The sequence below is a fragment of the Halichoeres trimaculatus genome, unplaced genomic scaffold, assembly GCF_033239565.1.
Source record: "Halichoeres trimaculatus isolate MK-OKI-2021-1 unplaced genomic scaffold, fHalTri1.1 fHalTri1_scaffold_14, whole genome shotgun sequence".
NCBI lineage: Eukaryota > Metazoa > Chordata > Actinopteri > Labriformes > Labridae > Halichoeres > Halichoeres trimaculatus.
The window spans coordinates 12301200-12321076 of record NW_027437192.1 but is presented as its reverse complement, the minus strand read 5'-3'; the positions used below and the strand labels follow the sequence as shown (position 1 = coordinate 12321076).

The 19877-nt window shown below is 40.5% G+C and overlaps 1 protein-coding gene across 5 annotated transcripts in view; it reads right to left on the bottom strand.

Annotated features, from left to right (window-relative positions):
- LOC141803459 (RNA-binding motif, single-stranded-interacting protein 3) overlaps positions 1 to 19877 on the bottom strand; it is a 372997-nt gene that overhangs the window by 31477 nt on the left and 321643 nt on the right. For all 5 annotated transcript variants that reach the window (XM_074687515.1, XM_074687514.1, XM_074687516.1 and 2 more), the window contains 3 exons: positions 18228 to 18271; positions 14992 to 15088; positions 9994 to 10044 (listed from right to left, as the gene is read on the bottom strand). In XM_074687515.1, coding sequence (XP_074543616.1) covers positions 9994 to 10044; positions 14992 to 15088; positions 18228 to 18271 — 192 coding nt within the window. The remainder of the gene's footprint in view (positions 1 to 9993; positions 10045 to 14991; positions 15089 to 18227; positions 18272 to 19877) is intronic.

Below are 19877 nucleotides of genomic sequence, written 5' to 3'. Positions count from 1 at the left end.
CTGTGGGGAAAATAAGTATTAAACACGTCAACTTTTTCCCATCACATTTATTTCCAAAGATGCAATTCAAACAATATTTCTACCAGACGTTGGTATTTCCAGATACATGGCTCCATTAATTGCTCCGTCGATTTTATGAAGTTTGCCAATACTATGAGATAAGAAACAACCCCATGCCATGATGCTTCCACCTACAAACTTCACTGTTGGTATAGTGTTTTTTGGGTGATGTGCAGTGCCATTTCTCCTCTAAACATGGTATGTAGTATGACAGCCAAAAAGTTCAATTTTGGTCTCATCTGACCAGACAACATTCTCCCAGTATTCTACAGGCGTGTCAAGATGCTGTTTAGCAAACTTTAAACAAGCCTCAACATGCCTTTTCTTGAGGAATAGAGTCCAGTGGGCTGAGCATCCATAGAGGCCATGGCGGTGGAGGGCATTGCCTATTGTTTTCTCTGTAACAATTGTACCTGCTGCCTCCAAGTCTTTCTGGAGCACTTTCAAGGAGCTCCTGTGCGTGGCCTGTTGATGGTAAGGTGGTGCTTCTTCCACTTGTGAATAATGGCCCCAGCGGTGCTGACCGGAATATTCAGGTGCTTTGATATAAGTCTGTAACCAGTTCCATTTTGATGCTGAGCAACAATCAGGTTGTAAATGTCTTCAGAGAGCTCTTTGATTTTACCCATCATGAGGTGTGTTGCATTTAACTGCTTGGTGAAAAAATGACCTTTTTTATAGGATCATCAATTTGCTCTAGCCCAGCTGATGTTGGTTTGCACTAATTGGAAGTTCAACTAATAATCACTGACAGATTTCAGGTGGTATGGTGCATTTCCTTGCCAAAGTATACAGCCTTTCCATGCTGTGTTCAATACTTTTTTCCTGTGTTATCGAACTTAATTCAGCATAATCATTATTTATGGACTTGAATGTTATGATTTATTTTCATGTGTGGATTATTTGAGTTAATACCAATGTCAGGTAGAATTTTGTTTGAATTGCAGCTTTGGAAATAAATGTAATGAAAAAAAAGTTGACACATTCGATACTTCATTTCACCACTGTATGTATGAGCATATTTGTACTCTCACGTTTCTCTGTATTTTTGCTCTCTTTATGTTTAAAGTAGACACCAGAAGTTTTGTTTGAGCCAGCAGACAGTCATACCTGCTTCAGTTTAACCAACACAGTATCTCTAAAAGCAGCTCAAACTGATGGCTGTTGATAAATGAAGTCTCTTGTCTTCACATTGATGCAGATAGCAGCTAAACTTAGCCTTCACACTGAAGTTCAGATCTGCATCTGTTACAGTGAAATCATGCAGCTAAAAGGCAAAAACAATTAATGTCATCAGATTAACTTTCTGGATCAGATGTTGATTCAGAATTTTTCCCTGTAGGCAAAAGCTTTCATACACTACGCTCATATTTGTCCTTCACAGTGACATAGAGTGGTAGTTGATGTGTCATCCACCAGGTAGTGATTCAACGTGATGTGTCACCCTCTAGATAGTGATTCAAGTGTCAGTCCTGCAGTTTACTGAAGACGTGCAGGTGTGGTGTACTATAAAACATTTTACCAGTGGAGGAAGAGTGTAAAGACTTACAGTGCTAAAGGAGAGGGGTGAAGGGACAAATTTTGATCTCACTGTTGGTTTTAAAAGGGGTTAGATGAAGCCTCTCTTAGCAAATTTTCCACCGCTACATATTTAATTGTTCAAAACAGTCGGTTCTAAAAAATTGAACGAGATTCCCCCTTTACAACAGAGTAGGTACTAGTCCAGACCAGTACCTGGGTTTTGTTGGACTTTTTCATTCAAAATTTGTCATGGAGGTAAAATTAAAGCAGCAGTGCGGGCATATGATTGGCACCTCCTTTGGCGTTGATGCTTATTTTTCATGCAAATATTTCACAGAATTTTTTTTTTTGGAACGTACTATTTTTCAAGCCTTCACACCTGCAACGTTATTTCAATGAGCAAAACTTTGGCTTTAATTTTTTTCGGGCAGAGGTCCAAATTTCCACAGTTTTTCTTGCGACGAGTACACATCCAACCAATCAAAACACTTGTTGTTGACGTATCAAATACCAAAACATTCAACAAGGTGAATTCCTTGACTGTGCACCCGGTTCTTTACGAGAAAAGATATAAAAACTACAAAGACAACAGTCATAAAGTCAACATTTGGAGGAGTTTGCTCCTGATGGGCATGGACAGGCTCATCTAAATTCGCCTCCAATTTTTTTGCTCGCCTCCAATTTTTTTTGCAATTTTGTGCTGTTTTTTTGTGGCACCGTTGGTGTGCAAAGGGCTTTAATGGCTATGTATGTAGTGAGGTCCTGATGTTTTATGGTGGTGCAATGATGTGGCTCCATCTTGGTTCCTTACAAATTGGAAAAAAACAAACCAGATCTTAGGAAGAATGTGATTACAACCAGGATCGAGAACCTGATTCTTTTGATGGAAGAAGGGTAGATGAGATCCAGATGAGATCTTGACGAGATGTTAATGAGACTTGCTGAAATGAAGAGGTCATCCCATATTGGTCTCCTAAGTGGTTCATAACCCATTATCGGGCAGGCTTGAGACACAAGTAACTGTGCCACTAACAGGCCTTCAGGGGGGCTGGCCAATTAGAATGAAGTGGGGTTTTTGGTGTGGGGGACCTTAAAGAGACAGTAACTAAAATGAGGGAGTTCAGTCGGCGGATAGAATACAGATTTTCCTCAAACACCAGCATTTTTTTTAAGCATTAAATTATGTAAAGCTACTATACCAGAGGGACAATATAAACCCTAAAAATAGCAAAATACCCCCTCTTTAATGTGTAAAAATGACAAAGAATTATTCATAATGTAGTTGTGCATGTGACTAATTCACGGTTGCTTGTGGTTGCTTTTACTCGAAGTAAATATGTTTGTGTCTGTGAGTGCAAAAGAGGCTAAAACTACTTTGTTTTGCACATAAAAGGCTCATTCCAATCATTTTTTAGCAAAAAGAAAATATTAACTTGTCTTTATCGCAGAGGACAAGATATTTGGGTGGATTTGGAGTGTGTGTGTGTGTGTGTGTGTGTGTGTGTGTGTGTGTGTGTGTGTGGTTGTGAGAGGATAAGAGCGCTAGATGAAGCATGTAACAGTATTTGTCATGTCTCCACAGGAGGTCCATTCCTCTCCGCGCTGGGATCAGCCATCCTCTGACTGCTTTTTCTCGCAGACAAATGGATCATTTCACACATAAGGATTTCTCTACAATATTTACTCTATTTACTAAATAGAAAAAAAGTTAGGAATCCAATTAAATACACACAGGGAGATAAAAAAGCCTGTCCAAAGCATATTAGCTTTGTCACTAAATGTATTTCTGCCACTATCAGAAGATTTTTCAAGGTAATATCCAAAAGCTTCGAGTGAAAGCGCCGCAGCTCAATCTCTCTGTCAGTCACCCTGTGGCACTGCAACAAAATCTCTCTAATATAAAAGAAACTTTAACCCGAACAGACGATTTTTGCTGGCACTGGCACAGTAGCTGCAGTTGTGCTCTGAAAGGGCAGCACAGAGGAGAGGGGGGTGGAAAAGGGAACAGGGGGAAACGTATAGAAAGAAGAACAGAGGGATGAAGAGATAGAGAGAGGAGTGAGAGCAACTCAAGGACAACTCTTCCCGCATCTCAAATTCTGCCTCGCCAGTCAAATCCACGACACCAACATTATGTTCCCTCTCCTTCTGAATCCGTGGTGCGTTTTTCATGTCAAGCTGGGGAGATGGGTATCACACAGTGCACCGATTCACCTCCATCAGATAGTTACGGTTCAATTCTAAGAAGCCACGGTGAGCGTCTATTCAAAGCCGGAGGTGCAACGGAGAGGAATTCAATAATTCACCTCTAAAATGAAGGGGCCAATTCACTCCAGTAAACACACTCAGAGCACGTAGAGTTTGCAGTAAGAGGGAAAAAAAAAGGACGGATAAGTCATGGGGAAAGACAGTGAGGCTGCGCTTGGTTGGCACTGCAGCTTCTCCAGCTCTCTTTTGGCAATATGAAGCGAATTTGAGAACTTGTGGGTGATTGATGATCTGTAAATAAGTGAGATTTATCTTAAAGAGTGTGGTTAAATCATTTGTGTGTTCAGGCAGCTGCATGTTTGGATTTGTCTTTTGGGGCCTTCTTCTTCTTCTCTTCCTCAATAAGGTCTCCCGACTTGTGTAGCGCCAAGAACAGAGCGGTCATGCTGTACTGACATCCTACGCCTAACTGCCAAACAGAGAACGGCATTAGCAGATCTGGGAGACAGGAGTTTGAGATAGCAAAAGGAAAGGAGGACAAATAATAAACAAGGGAAGAAAGAAAGAGGAAAGAACGCCTGACAGAACAAGCTGTGAGCCGATTTAGCTGTCCACTTTAAAAAACACTGTCACTTTCTATCAAGTTCCACCTATCTGGGCCATTAATTGGGGATAAACAAATTTTGAAGACTCTTCTCTCTTCACTTTTTGCCTCCCCCTCTTTCTTGCTGCTAACAAAGTGCCAGCTCCTCAGCGGGATGAAGTCTGGTTTCGTATGGATGGACTTGTCAAACTTAATCTAGTCAGAAGGAAACAAACACCTTTGCTGAGGCGGTACAGGCTGCACAGCTTCTGTTTACTGTGCAGAAAGAAAACTTTTGGTTGACTTATTCTCAACTTCCCCTGAAGTGAAATCTTTCATAGTTCAGGACATCATCTACTAATTAAAGTAAAGTGTTGTCTTGCATCCTTTCTAATGAAGTTTGCTTAACAAATGCGCTCAAAAGCCAAAAGCAGCCAATTAAGTTAACCACTTTAGCTCAAGCGCTTGCTTTTTAACAATATACTGTGTCGACATTTTACATCACTCTACAAATTTACTTAATGTGTTTTTGTAAGACTAATACCAAACCTTTTCAAGGCTAGGCAGTCATTTCATAAAAGGGTCTTTATTTGAATGAAAGACCCTCAAACAACTTGATTTCATATTAAGCACTTTTATGGATCAGTGAATTTTGTTTGTTCGCAAAAGGTTCGGATCATTTAAAAATGTAAGCAGGAAGATCCTAACTGTAGCTTTTCTTTGGAAAACCGAAATCATAGCAACCTCATCACAGCAAATGTTTAAGTATGATTAGTCTCACTGCTACTCCGTCTCAAGTCTGTTACAGTCATAGACTGTATCTGGAGTGGACAGCATGGCTCTGCCATTTACTGTTGTCCGGTTTTGAAGCCAATATAACCCTGTCATAGGCACCGCCATTGGTAGCCATTCTGCAGCCAAAGTCTGTATAATGAGACTGTGAGAGATTCTGGGAGAATTTGAGTGGAACTGGGTGACAAAAATAATATATATTTTTTTTCTTTCACGAGTCTTATCACTTCTTGACTCTACCTCCTGACATATTTTACAATCCCTGAAAAAAAAAACACAAGAATGGCAACTGTCAATCATCATGAAACGTGACGTAAAACCTTGTTTGTAACCTTGTATAACTAATGAAAACGAAGCTTTTCAGAAAAAAAGAGGACTTGAATACAAGACAGCCAAATTATATCTTCAAATCAACACAACAATCAGATGTGAGAAACATTTCTAGGAGGTGTATTAATTTTTTGAAATTTGACCACATACATTTTTGAAAACTATAGCCGTGGGAAAACTTTGTGCCATAAGTGGTCAGTATGACCACTTATGGCGAAAAACGGTAGACTGAGTGAGATTCTATGCTCTTAAAGTGTAATCTATATATATCAAAAAGAAATTTTAGGATAAGAGACAATTAAGGTTGTTTTATTTTATTTGTAAAGTTATGACAAAAACAAAAGTTCTAGTCTTAAAGACCAGATTCCACCTGACCTATACTCTTTAGACTGGCCTAAAAAAATGTCTGCGAATCAAAAAAATAAAATAGTAAAAAAAGGAAAAGAAATAAATCAAGGTTATCCTAATTCCTCACCCTCATATAAACTCAGTTTCACTTTCTGTTCTTCTCTAATCTGTTTCATCCTGTATGACCTGGCTTGCTAGCTGTAATTCAGTCCCCTTGCATGCCTGACCACCTCCATATTGCACGGCCACCAAGAGCCCCATTGCACAACGCTCCATTGGTTTAACATGCAACACGTGGTGTGAGCTGCCAAACTGCGCCACAATCAATTGGTTTTTAATGCTCTGAGTAGGCCCCTGAGCTCGTGGAGCTAGCATGCTTGGCTAATTTGATGTAATTCACTGAGCTGGTGGCCGGCTGTGCGCGCATGTGTGCAAGGGGCAGTCTGCCGTGGATGTAGCTGGTAGTGGGTTTGAACACGGGTCGTAAAAGGAGACAGATTGGTTGCTATCCACTGACTGCAGTGACAGCTGGGGTTAGTGCGTAGCAGCCGTTTTGGTGACAGGGACACACATTGGAACACAATGGGGACGGGCCATGGGGACGTAACTGGCCACATGCCTACTGCTGGCATGAGGCCTTATGAGATGTCAACCATTGTACATCGTGGCTATGAGTTTGTGGCCAGTGTAAAAATGGCTCCAACAGGCCCTATGACTAAAGACTGGAAGATGGATGCATGCTGTAGAGGCTGGTTGTGAGGAACCAGTATGGACCACACATATGCGCCTGCATAAGATGGAAAGAACACAAACATGTATCAGGCAGTTAAACAAACACTGGCCATCAGGCTGTATTCTCTGTCTTTGTTTTGGCAGAAGAAACGTAAGAAGACATGACCCAAGAGTCTGAGAAGGAGCCAGCATGCTATGCACATATGTGTTGGTGTAGCCTCAGTACACCGACACAAGCAAAAACACAAAGAGCAGTGGAAGCCCACCCAATTGGCTTCATAACATTCTGGGACATTGCACACTGTGCATTTGGTTAGCTAAGTGTCCGTATACATCAATGTTCTGTGTGATTTCTTTTTCCATAGATGGTATAAAACATGGATGGAGTCCGTGAAATAATCCAACGTCTTTCCGTCTGTCTGTCGGTCCGTCTATCCGTCCGTCCGTCCGTTCATCTATCTATCTATCTATCTATCTATCTATCTATCTATCTATCTATCTATCTATCTATCTATCTATCTATCTATCTATCTATCTACAATAAACACCCATCCATCTTGGGATATGCATTTATCAACCTACAAATAAATTTGTCCATTTATCCATTCGCTTAATAATCAATCTGTTATTCATCCATCGATCAATATAGCTTTCAATTTCTCCTTCTGTCTTGTCTGTTAGTTCTTTCATTTTCCATCCTTTTTTCCATCCATCCATAAATTCATCAGTTAGTCCATCAATTAATCCATTTGTCCAGTTCTTTATCTGTAAATCCATCTGGTCATCAATTTGTTGATTCATTAATTCGTCCATTTAACCATGTATTCATCGGTGCATTCATTTACTCATTTGTCAATTAATCCGTCCATCCATCCATCTTTAAATTTGTCCATTCGTATATCATTTACACATCTATCCATATGTCCGTCTATCTTATGAACTGGTTCTTCTAACGTCATCTCCATCAATCCATCCATCCATGTCTGTCAGTCCGTCTATTTATCAGTTCATTTATCAATCCATTCACAGATTCAACCATCCATCCATGTATTGTATTAAACACTGCAAACTATTTGCAGTTAGTTCATTTAAAATCTCCTGCTTGTCATCCACCTCTTTGAAACTGTTTCTACCACCCAGGCCATCTTTAGTCTCACAACAGGCAGACCCAGCAGCAACAGCCATAGTAGTTAGCCTGTTAGCGATGCTGTGTAAAAGAAGAGACATTAAGAAAGTGCAGCCCTAACTGTGAAGATGCTGCAGGATAGAGAAGTCTGGGTGAGTTAAGATACTCAAAGGGGAAGGCAGGAGGTCGCCTGGCTGGGAGGGCAGCTGCAGTTGAGTGTGTTGAATGTCTGAGTGTGTGTGCGTGTGTGTGGATGTCGGCTAGTGGCCTGCTGTGACCAGATTACATGTTCACTGTCCCACAGCAGGAGTGGAAGTGAGATGGGTAGGACTGAGTGGTAAATGGCCACAGTGGGGAGCCACGCAGCTGGTTGAGCACTTCTCCACTGAGTGAGTTCTCCAATACCAGCTGGAGAGGGTCCAGAGTTTCCTAATTTGTTCGTCTATGAGAATCACAAACAGTTGTTTTCCTGACTAAGGCTCACAGGGCTCTTTCAAGGGCTGCTTAAGGCAACAGAAAACAAACAGATTGCTCAGTATTTTGGTCACTCTATTCTTTGGGTTTGGCAGATTTCTGCCTTCTGGCTGTTTCTAGGTAACGTAACATTCTATCTTATTTTATTTTTTTATTTTATTGTTTATCAATTTAGTTTATAAACAACAAAACAAACAAAAAGAAGTCACACTTCTAAGGGAAGTCTAAGAGATGATGTAAACTGCAACACTTACTGATACCACAGCATATCGGGCAACATTACAAGCTGCGTCAAATGCTTCATCCTGATTGGTCAAAGCTCCATTGCTTTAACAGTAAAAATAACTCCAGAGACGACCTCATCACACACATCACAACACATCAATCCACAAAAAGAAATCAAAATATTGTGCCTCTGTCTGTTGACATTATGTCAAAAATCTAATTTTACACCAATATGTGAAATTGATAAACATTGTGGCACCTTGGGAAACATAACCATGAACAAAAATGTCTATTTTTATGTCAGCTATAACAAATGAGCAGTGTAACATGTTCTCTGTAAAAGCAGATGTTCAGTGTCATCCACTGTATGACATCAGACCTAAAGAAAGATGCCTTTTCTCCACATTTTCACAGCTTCATGGTAAGAAATCTAACACATTAACTCCAGTGCTCTGGATCAGCTGAATGAAGAACAGCGTGCACTGAATGTGCTTCAGGGCCACGTTAAGCCTCAAGCAAACATTAAAGCCTCTGGCAGAATGAATTAAATCCCCCAAGCAACAAAACGAGAACACTCATGGCACGGGTATCAATTAAAGCTAGACCTTAGGACAATTTACTAAACTGCTGAAGCATTTTGTTGCTAAAACATTCAGAGGGAAAATCTGGGATTCATTCCAAACGACACTGAGCATTGATCTTCAAAGTGAATGTAGACGCAAGTCTCTTGAAATGCGTAGGGAACATATGATGAATTTGTTGTCTGATTTCTGGTCTAAAGTTTCACAAACAAAAAGAAGAACTTTTTAACTTTACAGGGAAAAAACATGAAATAACTCATTAGTGCAGATTATCCTTGCAGGCTTGATGACCCAAAAAAACAAAATCTTGAACTCTATGAAAACAAAAGTTTTCTACTTTTAACTCTGATGACTGAACACCACTGGATGCAACGTGACTGTGTCAGCCTGTTTTGTGTTGGTGGACTAAACCTGATTAATATATTTTTCCCTCATGTCTGCAGTCTGCGCCGGTTACCCCGAGTAACGGTCTACAGTCTGTCTGCACTGTGCTGTGGTCTGCTTAATGATGCTTCCTGGCAAATGTGACACCTATAAACTCTTAACCCAAAATAAAACCAAATGTCTTTGTGTTTTTAGTAAAGATGGAAACATGTGGGGATCAGAATGGGATAATACCCTTTTATAAGTCTGTAAATAGTGACTGCAAGGCGAAAGTGGTGCAATCATGCAGCTATGGGGAGATTTCTTGAGGAGCTGTGTATGCATGGATGCATTCAGTTGGTTTAACATTTAACCCGTAACAGAAGAAAAATGTGGCTCAAACGTTTTTCCAGACAGAACTACTGTTACCATCATTTGTATTGCTTTGAATCTAAAAAAAACCCTTCATGCTATAAAATTTTTTTCAGCGTGAACATGAATTAAACCTCCTTTAATGATTCCTCTTAAAACCTTTCAACAGCTCCATGCACAGAGGGAAAAACTGGAGGCCAACCATAGATTTTCAACTAAATGTGGGCCCCATTGGGAGGTCAAGGGCAGCTACTGCAGGTGAATGGTAGAGTACTTACTGTAGGTTGCATAACATATTGTTGATGAGGCATCCATGACGTACTCTGGACCTGAGGAGAAACACATAAAATGTAAAACGACTGCGATGATATAATAAATATCACTAAATCCCAGTCTGATCCAAGTAGTATCCCATATGCAGCCAGAAACGCTGTACAAATACTCACAATATGTTCAAATACCCTCAGTTCTGGAAGTCTTTCAAATGATTGCTTCGGTTTTAATGCACCAAAAATGTCTGAACTCTTCCCAGATTAAGTCGTGCAGAGGAAATATGAAACAAATTTAAAAGTCTGGAGGCAGCAAATCTCCCTCCCTGCTTCCTCATTACAGCCAGCAGTATGACTTGTGAATAGAGCCCACGTATTAGGTTCCTTCTCTATGATAATAATAAGGCTAATGCCCTGCGCAGTTGCTAGATGGGTGAAACATTGTGTGAATTCGAGGGACAGGCTGTTCATTGTTCAAAGGTAGAAAAGAAAGGGAATCGGATAGTATTATAAAGGAGTTTCGTCACTTGTGGGCTAGAACCGAGCAGCACACCAAGCTCCTACCAGAAGAAACATACACAGACATGCATATTTACAAATGTGGATGTGTAAGTTAAAGAGACGATGAAACAGTGACAGAGAATGATCAAGAGACCGGAGGAATGGGGGAGACAAACAGAGCTTTCAATGTGCTGGAGAGAGAGGAATTAGACAGCTTGTTGCAGACAAACACACAGGCTGGCCGCTGATCCTGCTAAAATGATTAGATTAAACAAAGACAAACATGGAATAATCTGCTATAAGAGCAATCAATCCTCCGAGCCAACCCAAATGCGTGATTTGGATCCAAACCTAAACAGGCTTGATATTCCATAACATGACGCCAAGTCTGTTTGTTTATACACGGCAGTATTTGTTCTCTCCAGCTGAACGGGACAGCAGATAGACACACTCAAAGCTTATCTTTAATCACATATCTGCAGTGCTTTCTGACAGAGATACTGCATGACCATCATGGGGTTTATTTCATGGAGAGTAGAGCAGCAGAATGAGACTCGAACTGGAGAGAATGCAATTTTTGATGAATGATTTCTGCAAAATGTGGAGGAATTTTTGATCCTCATACAAAATGCCCACGCTGGAATCTACTCAGACATTTACTCACAGCCAATTCAGGGCTTTTTTAATTGGGTCGTCAAAATTACTAATGAAATTCCACAACAAGAATATTACCATGAGTCATGATTTCAAACCATTCTTGAAAATAAGAAAAAGAAAACATGAAATGATAAATTATGCAGTAAAGAGACTTTTGACACTGAACCATAGAAGGTTCAGGGGAAGGGATTGCTGCTTCTGGTTAAAACAGTAGATTAAAACAAGGAAGTTATATTCAAGTGGCGTGAACCCGCAGTCTCCACAAATGCCAACAGGGGGCGACTCATCCGGTTGCTGAATGCAATCCAATCCAACACAACCAGATGACAAAATTATCTTATTTCAAGATTTAGAAAATAAAACAAAACAAATAAAAAAAGAACAAAAAAAACAAAGAAAAAAACAACAAAAAACTGGCAATAGGGAAAGAAAAATGTACTTCTCAAGTTTCCTGTGTTGAGACTTCAGCTGTTTTCAAAACTGCCCACAGTTACATATATTACATATAAATGGTCGTATGTACTGCATACTAGCTACTGCTTTTGAATGTAATGTGTATTCTGCTTTGTAGTATGCTTTCCTAGTTTTTGGTTTCAGAAAGTAAAAGTGACGCCAATGGAAAAAAAAAAAGAAAAAAGTTTTTGTTGACTTGTGAGATGGATATCACACTTTTCACGTCTGAAAGTGACAAGAAGCTGCAGCTTTTCTTTTACATCACCTCACTGTTATCTAACTGACCATCAAACATTAGTGTTGTTATATTGTAATGATAACTCATCCCAGTAGGTGGCGGTAATGCACCCGAAACTGCAACTGCAATTAATAAAAAAGTAGACTAACAGAATTAGTGCTGTGCATTGTGGGAAACAAATTTGAAGTAGACTGGACTAATACATACTGACGATTTTTTCGAATCAGTCGGACACCAAGGAACTTTTTTGCAAACTGCAGACTTTGTTCTTTTTCACAAACTACATAGGCTACTACATTTCAAACAAGTTGGCACTGCTAGCATCATGGGTGGTACCAGTTCTTATCTCAAGAAACTAGCAGGTATATTTTTGTCTAAAAAGGCATTTTCTTTTACTGAAAATAAGACAAACACTTGCTTAGATTTCAGTTTTTGTAGTGTTACTTTTAAGTTTTAAGTTGCCATAACAGCTAACTGTCAGCTATGACCATGCTTCCACATTGCAGAGTTAGCTGTGAGCTAAGGAGATATTAGTAAGAACCAACAGACCATGTGTGACTCCAAAAAGCAGTTGGCCACAGAGACTGCCTGTATGAGTGCGCTAGACACCAGGGACATGAAGCAGCCTCCATTTTCCAGGCCTGGTACCACGGAAGGATCCAAAGCTAGCATAAATCCACCAAGCTGCTGATCTACAACCTGCCCTCTCAGCCAACCTGTGAGCCATCAAGCTAAAAGGGGTGACCATCATGCCCAAAGACATCCAGCTGGCCCACTGCACACACACACACACACACACACACACACACACACACACACACACACACACACACACACACACACACACACACACACACACACACACACACACACACACACACACACAGAGGGAGCTTTTACTGTCTGCTGCTGCTGCCGAAACAACCACTATCTCCTCTGTTTAAAAATTCATGCAGCCATAACTTCTGCTGCCTTCAATGCCTCGACCTGATGTATTGTAGAGTTCAGCTTAGTGGGATTTAAAGTTCACTTGAGCCAAACTTTCACCACACGGCCTCCAGGTGATGGCCTTGCTTTGCACAATGTCAAACTTTTAGAATTGTTGTGGAAATCTTGTGAGCCTTGTATGATTCTGGTTGTTACAGAGATGAGGTACTTTTACATGACAATATGAAGGGTTTGAGACTTGTTAAGTTAAGAGACACAAAATCACAAAACCTTCAGCTGTGAGGCATAAAGCTGTTAACATTCCAAAAAAAAGTGAGGCTGACGACAACGAAAAAGCAGATATCTGTCACAGAAAACGATAAAATGCAACATTCTGCATCTGGCAACCTGAAGCACTTATTTTCCAGGAGACAGTTCTAACAATCTGGTTTTGTTTATTTTGCATTACAACTGTTACTAGGGTAAAGTTTTCTTTATACCTTCACTGGGTTTAGTAAGATCCAAAGGTGTTATGAGCCTGACCTAAAAGAGGCTCACCACCGCTGGCTAACCTCACCGTTTAGAAACAGCCTGCCGGCCAATAACCAAATATCAGACTGGTCAGTCATTCAGAGGCACGGTCAGCCAATTGGCTGACCGACCAACCAGTCATATTTAAAGCCAAACATCCAGCCAGTTAGCTGGTTAGTAAGCCAGCCAGCAACATATTTAGTCAGCCAGTCTGTGGAGCCAATGATGTAAACCAGGCCACGGTTGGCTGACTGCTCGAGCTAAGATCTTGGTACTGATCTGGCCTGGACTGGCTCCTGTCATGTGCAACATCAGAGCTCTTTTTCCAGGAAACAAAGCCAATCGCCTGGCTTTAAAGAACCCCAGAATACTGCTGCTGGCATGGGTCATTTGCACATTTGATAAATAAATGCCATCAATCTCAAAAACATCCGAACACAGGGAAGAATAACGCGCACAGTCATTTCTGAGATTTTCATTACAAAGGAAATAGTTTCCATCATAAAAGCAAGTGATTTCCTTTTGTCTGGCGCATGTAGCTGCCTTGCTTGTCTTCTCTTTTCTTTTCCCTCTGTCTCTTTGTACTTGAACAGAAGATGAAGGACTCACCTTCCCGCCGTGACTGGCTGAAGGGCAATATTACAGGAAGCGGTGGCAGAGCTGCCCGATATTGAAACTGTGAGGATTAATATTCCTCAAAAGCCCGGCCATTGTTTTTGATAAATCAATTTGGGAAGCCTTCCGAGAGCGGATTAGAGACGCGCCCTGGCCCACTTTTCTCCCTCCTCCTTTGCCTCCTCCTCCTCTTTTCCCCTCATCCCTCCACCACAGGTACTGGACTGGAGTTTTAATCAAGCGCGCCTCAAAGACGGGCACGGCAACCTTCAACGACACACCTCCCCTTCCTCCCCCACCTGAGCTGTCACCAACGCCACCACCCGCACTATCCTTCCTCCTCTCCCTGGTTGTCTCTCTCCCCATCTGTCCCTTCTATATTCCTATCTATCCTTCATCTCCTTTTTCCTCCTCACTCTCCTTGTGTCTCTTTCTCCGCATACCAAACAGAGGCAATGTTAAACGATAGCGCCTGAGCGTAAGGCCACGGCGGTGCCACCTTTTGATGTCGCAGCAAAGGGTGCCGTGTGAAATGCACGGTGAAGGAAAACAGTTAATGCTCTTGACATCTTGCACAGTCAATTTTCATGTTACTGTTCCGTTCTGTTTCATTACAAACACACATCACAGTCATGTGGATCGTGGGAGAGCAGTTTGGACGAGGAAACAGTTGTCTCCAAGTGAGTAAAAACAAAGTAAATAAGAAAAGCCTTCATCGCATCAGCAGCTGAGGGAGCACAAAAGAGGTCAGGAAACTGGAAGGGAGAGAAGTGTTTGTTTTTCCTAGACACTTTCATTCTTGATGGGTGATTTAATTTTTTTTCAACGCTGTCAGCCTTATTTTAATCCCCTTTTTCAGTTTCTTGTTTTCTGATGCCTGTTGTGTTCACCGCCCACGAAACAGATGTCATCAAGCACAGCTGGAGCAGGCAGAGAAACGATGAGAGAAGAAGAAGAAGAAGAGAACCTCACACTGTGTTTGCAGCCCGCCCCCTCTCTTCCATCTCTCTTTACACAAAACAAAACCCTCCTATTACTCGCACACAGCCAGAAATCTACCCATAATGCAGTGCATTAAGGCCCACCTGATATGTGGAGACGGGGGAAGCAGCGATGAAGGGCGTGATGGAGGTCTGTGCAATCATGCGGTTGGTGGCGATGCTGTAAGGCGAGGAGTAGAACCTGAGGAGGGACAGAGAGGAAGAGTAAAGAGAGGAAAAGAGGAGAAGATAAGGTAGAATCAGTTTCTCAAATTTATAAAAAAACAGAGTTTAGATATGAAATTATGTCACCTTAGTCAAACAATGATGTGTTAACCAACTCATCTTTGTCTATTGTGATTCTGATAGTCTGTGTAATAGAGGAGAACACACAACGCCGCACACACACACAGATGCAAAAACACACACTGGAGATTTATCCCGCTGCTTGTTCAGAGCAAATACTCGGCCGTATATTGTGTTTTGAACGCTGCATAAAAGTTTCATGAAGAGTCTTATGGAGCTCTCGATTGAAAAGTCGGGTTTTATAACATCGGATTGAGCTCTGTCATCATAGAGAGTGTTTTTTCTCAAAGTGGATTCTGCTCTCAGGTCTATACCGTGCTGGCTTTCATCAGCAGCTGGTCTGTAGGTTGAGCTTTGAGAAACCCTGGATGTATTTCATTGAGGTTTGACATGACATCCAATAGTATAGTCACGAACCCCTTCTTGTGTGCAATGAGTTGAATTTGAAGGTATGGATCTGTTATGGGAGCTACCTACCTTCCACGAGACTACATGGAATGCCAAAGCCTGAAGAGAGGAGAGCACATTGCCTCTTTCTTTTAAAGGGAACACCATCATTAAAAAATAGCATTATTTGCTAGCAACGAGTTAAATTTGGCAATATAAATCTGTTCTGGGAGCTCCCTGTCTTTCCACAAGCCTACGTGGAATGTCAAAGCCTGAAGAGAAGAGAAAGCACACCTCCCTTCTCTTTCATGCACAAAATTTTGCAGCAGGCTTTCAGGGGGGTCTCTTGTGTCAATAAAGCACTCTCAGACCCCCCTAAACACCCTTGTATTTTGCACAGTCCTACTAATCATGAGCAGGAACCTTTGGTAGATCAAGACTTCATAAGACTCAGCCTTAGGAGCTATTTACAACAGTTTATGGATGAAACACAGAGATTGTTGTGTTTTGGCCTCTTGTTCACATGAAAACAGCGTTTTAGCCGACCTGAAACAGAAACTCTTGAAAACAGCCTCCAGAGTGGAATTTTACTGAAACGCTGCCGCCTCCGTTGCCGTGTAAACAGCAACCCAGAGTTTTTTAGTTGAAGTGCTGACGTCACGCTCCGCTCTGCACTTGCAAGTACAACAGTTAATCTGCTGACTATCTTTTACCAAAATGTGCATTTTTTGCCCAACTTATGCACTTAACAATCACCAATACACCAGATGATTGGCCCAACTCTATTTCTACTAAAAGCCGCTTCTGGACAAGACAGTTATAGCGTCATTTGCAGGCCTGGTATGCTCACTTCAGCAATTATAGTCCCTCAGCGTTTATGTGTATACTCAGATTTTTACCTCCGCCAAGGAGGTTATGTTTTTGGGATAGTTTGTCTATCATTTTGTTTATCCACTGTTTGTCTGTGAACATCACGCAAAAAGTAACAAACAGATCTTGATGAAATTTTGAGGAAATGTTCAAAACGAGATAAGGAAGAAGTGATTAAATTTTGGAGGTGATCTGGATCACCATCTGGATCCAGGATTTTTAAAGGATTCTATATCATTGTGAGATAGGGCTGTTTTCACCACGTCTATGTAACTCCACGATAAATGGTCAGATTGCTTTGCAAAACAATACAGGACAAGGTCAGGATAATTTCTGACAGATGTAAAAGTACAATCTAAATCCTGATAATATTCTGGATACTAAGATCCAGAATATGAAATATGAACTGGGTCATCAAAAATTTCAACACCATCAGGTAACAAATTATCGTACAAATCTGCAACTAGCACCAAATTGTAGCAGACAGTCTGCTGACAGGGAGTATAACATTAAAGTAGGACTCAAGTGTTGTGTGACAATTACAATATGCTTGGCAGTGGTCTGTGCTCTCTGAGTGCTTTTCTAGTTCTTCACTATTTTTTTTTTTTGTATTTTGGGGTGAAACACTGCGTAAACTGGAGCCTGAGTAGAGTTATCAGCTTAGGACAAACTGAAAAAAGATAGTGCTGTCTACCAAAACTTTCCTGTTCTTGTCCTGACATGTATGTCACATAGCAGCACTCCTATCCCTGAGCAACAGGACAAGAGGATATTTTTATACTCCCCAAAAGTCCATACAGCTTGTATTTGAATATCAAGGTGATAAAAACCTAAAAAATGACAAAAGAGGGATATCATACTCTGATTTCTTAATGCACCAAGCATTAAATTTGTCATGCAAATACTTGACACGTCATCAGGCATTTTTGCAAACCTATATGAAACATGAAAGCTAAGTTTTTGGCAAATGAAAGCATTTCCAGAGTGAATTAATCGTCTTCATTAATCCACCGAACAGTATATGCAAGCCCATTCACTCTGCCATGTATTTTCAACTTTTACTTAAATACTTGAATAAAGTTGATTACTTCCACTTTCTTCTCTTCTTAATTTGTCTTTTATAATTCATTTTCTGCACTATAATCATTGGGTTAAACTTCTGCTTGAATGTATTACGGGTGAATCTTTCCTTCCCCAGCAGGTCTGTTGCTTAACACAAGTATCTGTGGGATTATAATTTAGCGGATTTGCAGCAAAGTAGGCTTTTACATGGCAGGCTGTGTGTAATGAGTGAAGCTATTCATGCCTTTTTTTGGGTGGGGATTGACTCAGAGTCACTGGGGGATAAGTGGTTTAGGAAATGGGGAATGAGAAGCTTCCTGTGAGAGACTGAGGCCAGAGGGAGATACAGAGCTGCCTCGGTGCTCTCCTTCCTGTTCCAGCGCTACAGGGACAAATAAAACACGTCGCTGGGTCGTTTATTTCTACAGCACTATTAAATCATGACATAAAGACGCACAGGAACACACACATACATGAAGCCTCAAACACACGCAAACACACACAAGCTAACTCAGCTGCCCTCTGCAATTTCTCACTCGACCTCACCAATGAAAACCGATATTTGAAGTCCATATAGATTTCCTTAATCAAACAGAAACAAAGTGCAGACACTACATTAATCTTTATGTATGACAGTATTATTGACTGGAGTCCTGTGAGCCAAGAGGTGAGTGTATTAGCTGGTGCCAGGGATGGATTGATTGTCAGACTCTTACCCATTCTGCATTGCAGCTGGATCATATGTTAACGCCATGCCAGTCTGCAAGAGAAAAAAACAAACACATGTTGTAAAAGTTACAGTGAAAAAGAGAACTCCAAGAAGAGAACACTGGAAGTTTAAAAGATGATACAGGTGAAGTTTAACAAAAAACAACACAATTTTTGTCCTCACATCTTGTTATTCCCATGTTGCTTTTTTGGATTCAATTAGAATGCAGCAGTTTAATTATGCAGACATGAAATTCCTCTGTGTTTTCAGGGTTACACAAAAAGATTTTATGATCTGGATTTTAGTTTTTCGTACTGATGAAAAACAAGACAAAGCGCTACCCTACCAAATGAAATAAAACTAAACTGAGATGTACAGTTTTCCACATATGAGGTATTATATCATGGTAAAGCTTATAGAGTTTCTTCGTATCTGTAGTTAAATTTTCTGTTATGATACTGAGTGCAGCACTTTCATGTTAAGGATTGTCTCTTCGGCCTTCTTTTGCTAATAAGACAGCTGAAGAGACACATGAATTATGGGTAGTAGGGAGAGGTGGAAAAAAACACAAAAAAGTTCAATTTACTACATGTGTAAATTCCCAATAGTTAACATGAAAACTAGCTTAAGCAGAACACTCCCTCTGCAATACATCAGTTTAACGCTTTGTTTGCAATATGTTACTCTGCAATGCACCAATCAAATAGAAAAATTCCCAATAACTGAACAAGAGAGTTGGTAGAAGGTTTTAAACAGAGCCAAACATGCTTTTTCACCACGTAGAAGTCTTAATGCTAAGCTAGGCTAATTAGGGATACCATCATTTTTAGTATATAATCATGTGAGGTATCAATCTTCTCATCTAGTTGTCAGAAATAAAGCAAAAAAGAGTATTTTCCAAAATTTTCTACTGGGTTTTTGTGAACTAAGCTCATGTAATGAACTTTTGATTTGTGTTGATTTTTGTTGTAGTGCTTGAGCACTACTTCTCAAGTTGTTGATTTTGACTTGTGCATGTGTAAGCATTGCTTTTGAACACAAACAAAAAGAGCAAAAATCTTATTAGTCATTTTATCATCTGTTGATTATCTCTACCATGGAAATTGTTTGAAAAATCTGCAGTTTGCTGTTAATTACTCCATTTGACACCTATCCTGCCACAAGCTTTATAAAATAGAGGATAGTCCATCTTTATGCTGATGCTTTTGGAGCTCATATAGAAGCATTGGTTTTAGTCTGTTTCACTTCAGGATAATGGATAAAAACACTCCACAGAAGCTTTAATAACAGGTGAGCAGGACCAATTACCACCCTGTTCACGCTTTTCTGATCATGCTTTAAGGTGGTGGACTCTCACTGGTACACTTCTCCAAATAGATTATACAAGTCAAAATCATTTCAAATTGTACAACTTGACAAATGACAGAAATGAAACTTCATCAATGGGAAGAAGTGAATTGATATCAAGGAAGCCTCCCTTTCTATTTCAATTATGTTCAATCCTGTTAGGATGGATAAGAGGAAATGAAGAAGAGCCCTTTAGAGAGAAAGTAGTGAGCGAAAAACATAGTTTCTTTGTCTGGAGATGCGTGTGCGTGCCTGTGTGTGTTTAACTGAGCGTGTGTGGCCCTCCAAGAGTCCAGGAGAGAAACCTGTG